This window comes from Helobdella robusta (genome assembly GCF_000326865.2).
Source record: "Helobdella robusta unplaced genomic scaffold HELROscaffold_22, whole genome shotgun sequence".
NCBI lineage: Eukaryota > Metazoa > Annelida > Clitellata > Rhynchobdellida > Glossiphoniidae > Helobdella > Helobdella robusta.
The window spans coordinates 351950-359520 of NW_008704170.1; the positions used below are offsets into that span (position 1 = coordinate 351950).

The 7571-nt window shown below is 37.2% G+C and overlaps 1 protein-coding gene across 1 annotated transcript in view; it reads left to right on the top strand.

Moving 5' to 3' along the window:
* Window positions 1–7571, top strand: part of HELRODRAFT_171867 (hypothetical protein) — a gene marked incomplete at both ends in the record, with an annotated part of 12615 nt that overhangs the window by 4889 nt on the left and 155 nt on the right. Inside the window, 2 exons of the mRNA XM_009018551.1 lie at window positions 1419–3400; window positions 3681–7154. Of these exons, the coding sequence (XP_009016799.1) occupies window positions 1419–3400; window positions 3681–7154 (5456 nt within the window). The remainder of the gene's footprint in view (window positions 1–1418; window positions 3401–3680; window positions 7155–7571) is intronic.

A 7571-nucleotide genomic window follows, 5' to 3' on the forward strand; every position in this document is an offset into this window, starting at 1 on the left:
CACACACACACACACACACACCAAACACACACACACATACATACACTCACACAACATACATTCACACACACACACACACACACACGCCACACATACACTCACACACTCACACACACACACACATAAATACATACACTTTCACACACACACACACACACACACACATACACGTACACACATATAAACACACGTACACATACACACAAAATTGGCTTTGAATTGAGTTTATTTTATGCCGAGAAAATTAATAATGCACGAAACACTACACATACATTTTACGAATTAACAAAGCAAACACACAAAGGATAAGTCAAAAAGTTTATAAAAATAAATGAATGAATCAATAAATGAATGAATTAATTAATGAATGAATTAATGAATTCATTAATAAATGCATGAATGAGTGATTAAACAAATGTAAATTAAGAAAAATGAATGAATGAAGTAAATAAATATGACCAAAAACAGATACTGTAGATATCAACATAAAAATTTTCATTTTGAAACGCTGTTTAAACAAATACGACTGTAAAAACATCCACATATAAAATCACATAACTATTACAGACACTCACACATACAAAAATTAACACACACTCATAAATAATAAATATACACACTATACACATGTTTATGTGTGTTTGTGGTGTGTATATGTGTGTATATGTGTGGGCTTGTTATACGTGCATGCACTGCACATGTATGTATCTTACAGTGTAAATCAAAGTGATTTAATTTCAAACGAAGGCTTATAAAATAGCTCTACTTGAGGTTTTCGATTTGCAATTTTCTGACGGATTCAATAGGTTGTAGAAATTCAGGTTATATGATTGAACGATTCATCAATTCAATCATTCATTTGTTCATTCATTTATTTGTTCGTTCTATCGTTTGTTCATTTTGTTCATTCATTCATTCATTCATTCATTCATTCATTCATTCATTCATTCATTCATTCATTCATTCATTCATTCATTCATTCATTCATTCATTCATTCATTCATTCATTCATTCATTCATTCATTCATTCATTCATTCATTCATTCATTCATTCATTCATTCATTCATTCATTCATTCATTCATTCATTCATTCATTCATTCATTCATTCATTCATTCATTCATTCATTCATTCATTCATTCATTCATTCATTCAATGATTCATTCATTCATTCGTTCGTTCGTTCATTCATTCATTCATTCAAAACATTTTTTTCTCAATCACGTTTACAACAGTCGTTCATTCTTTTTGGTTAATCTATGAGAATTTTCTTAAAAATTGTAATAATCATAAAATGAAATAAAATTTAATAAATGATTAAATATATTTAATTTATTAATTTTATTTTTTCGTTTATTTGTAATAATCATCGGCTCCAATAATTTATTAGTTTTAATAATTTAATTCATCTCGTTCAGCTAGCAAAAATGCAGTTGTCACAAGCCCACCGTTGAATTCGACGATCCATTCGACCTCTGAACGCAGACCCTTCAATTTCCACTCGTCTCATCACATGGCTGCGAAACCACCTGTGGCTAGACCGCGACAGAACCTGCAGTCGAGAAGCAGCAACTACTTGCAACAGAAGCAGCGGTTGGCGCAACAAGTTGAGCAACAAGTTGAGCAACAGTTGAACCAACAAAAACTTTTGCAAGAGGTACAAAGAAATAAAAGTCTGCAGTTAGAAGGACAGCAGGTTGAGTTGCAGTTTCAACAGCAGCAACGGCAGCAACAACAAAAATCTGACAAAAAACGTGGCGTTTTTTCATTTTTTTCTAAAAAAATCCACAGAAACGTCAGCTACACTGGAAAGAATGTAACGGAAGATGAAGCGAATAATTTAGCATTGCAGACCACCGCTCCTCCGTCTTCAGCTGGTGTAAGTAAAACATTCACAACAATATCAGAGCTCGATGCAGTTACAAAAGATGTCAACGGGACATCGACTGCTGCAACCTTAACAAATGGTGCAAGCATGTTAAACAACCAGATTTCGGGGACAAGTTTTGAAATTGATACGAAAGGAGATGTTGTAAATTATGCTGATGCTGTCGAAACAAAATGGAAAAATTTCCCTGCAACAGTCTCAATCACTGAAAACTATCAGCAACCTGGCAGTCCAGTTTCAAACAAAATGAAACATCAGCCCTTTAATTCTCACCAACGTAATTCCGGCCAACAACAACCCCAACAACAAATCTTTCAGCAACAATTGCAACAACATTGTTACTACCAACAACAAAATATTCAAGACCAACAAACCAGTATGGAAAATAAACCAAAAAGACCGGCTCCCCTACCTCCGATTTCGCAAAAACAACAACAACAACAACGTCTCAATGACGCTGGCGACAACATTGAACACCACCACCAACAACAGCAACAACAACATCAACAAATTTATACTCATCTTCAAAGCAACAACTCTCCCCCTGTACCGGTACCCCGAGTTTCCAACAAACGTCAACAACTTCAAGAAGCACCGAACCAGCAAATGCAACAGCAGCAACAGCAGCAACCAAATCAAACTAAAGAGCATTCAAAGCAACATGAACAGCACCAACAAGCAGAGCATCATCATGACGAGTTCCAACTTCATCATCGGCAGTTGCAAGTTCAAGCAGAACTTCAATATCATCATTTTCAGAACGGCGATTGCCCAGTTCTTCCAACGCCGATGACCAGACAGGTTCTTAGCAAAATTCTGACAGCAACAACCACTGATTCGGCAGACAGAAACAAAAACTCTTTGATCGAAAGAGAGGAGAACAAATCACAACAGTTTACTGTCCATGAAGAGCAAAATCAAATGTTGCGAGACACCGACCAGCAGTCGAACGAACCAACCAGCAAACAACTGCTCCAATCAACTGATGCAAAACTACAACAGCAGATAAAGAACGAGTTTGGTCAAAATGTTAAACAAGATTTTAATATGAAAATTAAAATGGATCAACAAATTGAAACATCATTAGATTTAGATCCTCTACAAATGCTAACGGAAAAACAACACCAAGAACTGCAACAACAAATTCAACAACAACTGCAGCTGCAGCAACAGTATCAAGAACAACTCCAAAAACAATTGCAACAACTTCAGCAGCAAATGCAACAACAGTTACAACATCAGTTGCAGCAACAAATCCAACAACAATTGGCGAAACAACTGCAACAACAACCTATCCCCTACCTGGGTACCCCACAAACCTTCCCGAACTCACCACAATTCCTGCTCCTGGTACCAAACCAGACAAACCCAACATCTAAGACATCCACGGGTCAATCAACTATCAACTCATCAGTGACATCCTCATTAGAATCCTCATCAACGACGTCTTCTCCCACCGTCACAACAAATTCCGACAAGAACGCAACTTCATTAAACAACGACACTATAATGGTGAGAGATTGATTTCAAGATATATATATGTATATATATATATATATATATATGTATATATGTATATATATACCGATATATATATTATATATATATATAATATATATATATATATCAAAAGTCATTTTTTTTACTTTTTTGTGTCTTTAATAAAGACTTAACAATAATATATATATATATTTTTTCAATAATAACATTGATAAATATTTAGTTGAGGTAAATAATTGTTTTTATTCACTCAAATTATGAACTGCCTAATAGGATGAATATTTATAAACAGAATTCAACTTCTGCTCCGTCTATAACGGAAGAAACGACAATCATAGCTACTTCCGGTAAAGAAACTTCCGGCAAAGAAACTTCCGATGAAACTGTTTCTAGTAGAGATGCTATAAAATCTCTTTCCCAGATACCATTTCTTGCAGTTTCTTCCGACGGTTTACAATTTCGGCATGACGGTCAACGCCGAAAAGAACTCCAGCAACACAATCATGAAAAGCATGACCAACAACAACAACAACAACAACAACAACAACAACAACAACAACAGAAACAGCAACTGCAGCAGCCAAAACAAAAAACTGATCTCAAACTCACCAGACCAAAATCCCCGACCCAACTTAAAGACAAATTGAATTATTCTGTTGCCCGAGCATCTTCGCCGAAACAAACCCCAAAGAAAGAGAGTCCTCGGAAGGAGAGCCCACCACGGCCACCACCGCCAGTGATTCAGACGATCGTCTCTCGAGAACCAAAAAAGACTATGAATCAAGAGGATAAGGATAAGATTTCCTCAGTCGTTGATAAGGTGTTGTCTGTCTTTCGACCAAAGTCGCCGCCAGCCAGTGCCAAAAAACTTCCGCTCACACAAAAACAACTTCAAGAATATTTTGAAAATTGCAAAGTTTATCAGCCAGTCGTCCAGCAAAAACGTTACAACAGCGAAAGTAGCTCGGACAGCAACGACACCAGCACAACTACGACCTCGACGGCCACCACAACAACGACATCGGCAAGCAGCACTGCGGTCACAAGCGACAGTAACACAACTTCAAGTTGTAGTTTGTCGAAACGTAGCACAGAAACGTTCACCAACGCACTGACTACCGATTCATCAACGGACGACGTGAAATTTCTCGACAAATATGGCAACATCGCTTTGAAACCCTGCTCGCCATGTTTTGACGTCACAAAAAAGAAAGCAAAAACTGATAACGAGTCCAACAAAATCGTAAGAGCCACATCAACTCCTCAGAAAAAAAAGAAGGACAAACGCAACAGCAGCATGCACAACAGCTGCCAGTGCGGTCTGGCTGCCGCTGCAACATGTGGTCATCATTGCCAAAATTATATCAGCCAAAATGAAAATGATGATGATGATGAAAATGATAACGTTGACGATTATGTTTACGAAGGTTGCAGAGAAAATAACATTGGTGAAGTACTGAGTTACGATGTTGAGGGCGGGAATGTTGGTACTAGAGGCACAAAAAATGCTGAAACAAATGATGATGATTATGTTGACAATGATGACAATGACTACAACAATGATGATGTGAAGTTTGTAGTTTTATACAACAACGAAGATGGTGATAATACAGTCTATGTCAAGGCCGGTGAAGACGGTTATGATAATGATAGTACTGCAAATGTGACTATAATGACGATGCCACTCGACAATGATAATAAAGAAATTTCGACTTCTGGTGGTGTTAACGCCAAAGATGGTGTTATGAATCTTGAAAATATAAACAAGGAACAAAATAAAAATCAGCAACAAAAACAACAGCAACAATTTTTACCCCCAAAACACAAAAAATACCCAGCTCCGCCGCCTCCGTTATTGGACTCCACCCACATTCCCACGCATGTCCCCACGACCTCCTACTCACCAACATCTTCGTCCTCATCATCAACGCCATCATCGTCGTCGCTCTTAACACTAACTTCGTCATCATCAACATCATCATCATCAACGACAGTAACAATTGTAAAAGTGGCATCAACAGTATCATCATCATTATCTTCATCGCCATCATCGCCATCCTCTTCAAAAGGAACCTCCTCATCTCTCCCACCACCTGTTCCTCCGAAACCGAAAATTTTCCAGAAAAAAGATGCAGTAAAAGCTAGGAATGAACTGAAACAACCGCCTGAACAAAAACTGAATCAGCAACCACAACCGCTGTATTCAGATCAACTACAGTGGCAACAACAACCATCACAGCAGCAACATCAGCAGCAGCAACTACAACAACTTCAAAAACAAAACCTACAACCGAACGTGAAACCGCATCTGGAAAAGTTGGAAGAGCAACTTAAAAAAATCCTGCAGCAACAACAACTACTTCAGCAACTGCAACAACTGCCAACAAAAGTGTCAACAGTAAACTCAGAACAACACAAAATGACCTCAACAACGAAATCAACAACATCGCCTTCATCATTATCTTCTACAACACCAACAACAGCAGCAGCAACAACAACAGCCAAACAGTCATTGAAGACAGTTGATGCTAAATTGAAATTTTTTGACGTGAAATTAAATTTTACGACTCTAGGAACAACAAATTCAACATCAGAATCACCAGCAACAACAACAGCAGCAACAAAAGCAACGACAACAATGACGTTAACAAACGCATCACCATCAATCATTGCTAAGAGTTTGGCTTCCGCAACAACATATACAACAAAATCAATAAAATCAACAACAGGGTCAACAAACTCTGGAATAAGAACAGTCGCAGCAACAACAAAAACAGTCGCTGCAGCAACAAAAACAGTCGCAGCAACAGCAGCAGCGACAACAGCGTTTGCAACATCTTCAGCAGCATCACCAGCGTCATCATTGTCAAAACCTTTCGCAACAACTTCACGTGTTACCGCCAATCCAAATGCTGATGACGACGACGACGATGATGGTGGTGGTGGTGGTGGTGATGATGGTGGTGGTGGTGGTGGTGATGATGGTGGTGGTGAGGATTGTAACGATAACGTAGCTTTCGTCCGTAACTTCAAAACTGCTTTGAATGACAAAAACACCAATAACAATAACAACACTAACAACAACAACAATAATAATAATAATAATAACAATAAAATTGACAATAATAGCATCATTAACAATAGCAGAATTGATGACAACAATATCAACAATAGATGTAATAAAAGCGGTAAGATAATCGAAGAAATTAATAATTTCAAGCGTTACATTAACAATAATGACAATAATATCAATTACATCAATGACATTAACAACGCAGACAGCAGTAACAACAACACAGACGTCCAAAATGTTGACAACTGCAACATCAAAAATACTGGAATCCATTACGTCAACAACAACTCCAACATCAACGACGTCAGAGACATAATCGATGAAAATAACAACGTCATCGTCAGTAACAACAACAACTACAACAGCAACAACGACAACAGCAACAACAACAGTAGCAGCAGCAGCAACAACAACAACTGCAAAGACGTCACGTATAATTTTGATGATGAGATCATAATAGATGAAGAAGATGTCGTTTTCGTTTCGCCGCATGACGTCAACAACAACAACAACAACAACAACAAAAATTATATAAACAACAACAATTACGTCAAAAACAACAATTATGATTACAACAACGACGACGACGACAATGAATTAACCTACATACCATCATATAGATCGATAATTGACTCAAACATTGAAACAATTGTTGAGGAAAGTGATGATAATGATAATGATAGCTGTTTTAATGTTGGTGTAAATGTTGATAGAACTGCAGCTAGCGATATTTCTAACACAAATTCGACTAGCAAATTGATGAAAGAATTTAATGCTGCAGTGACATCAACAACAAAAATAAATACATTAACAACAACAATTCATTCTACACTAACGACAACGACATCAACAACGAATGTTTTCGATTCGGTGAATTCACCATCAACATTACCTACAATAACAACATTAACACCACAAATAGCTACAGCAACAGCAACAACATCATCAATAACAGCAACAACAATTATGTCATTGACGGGACAATTAATGACATCAACAACTTTTTCACCACAACAAACAACAACGACATCAAAATTAACACAACTACATTTAGTATCTACAAAAACGTTAGAAGCGTCTACAACGACTACATCAGCAGCAACTACATTG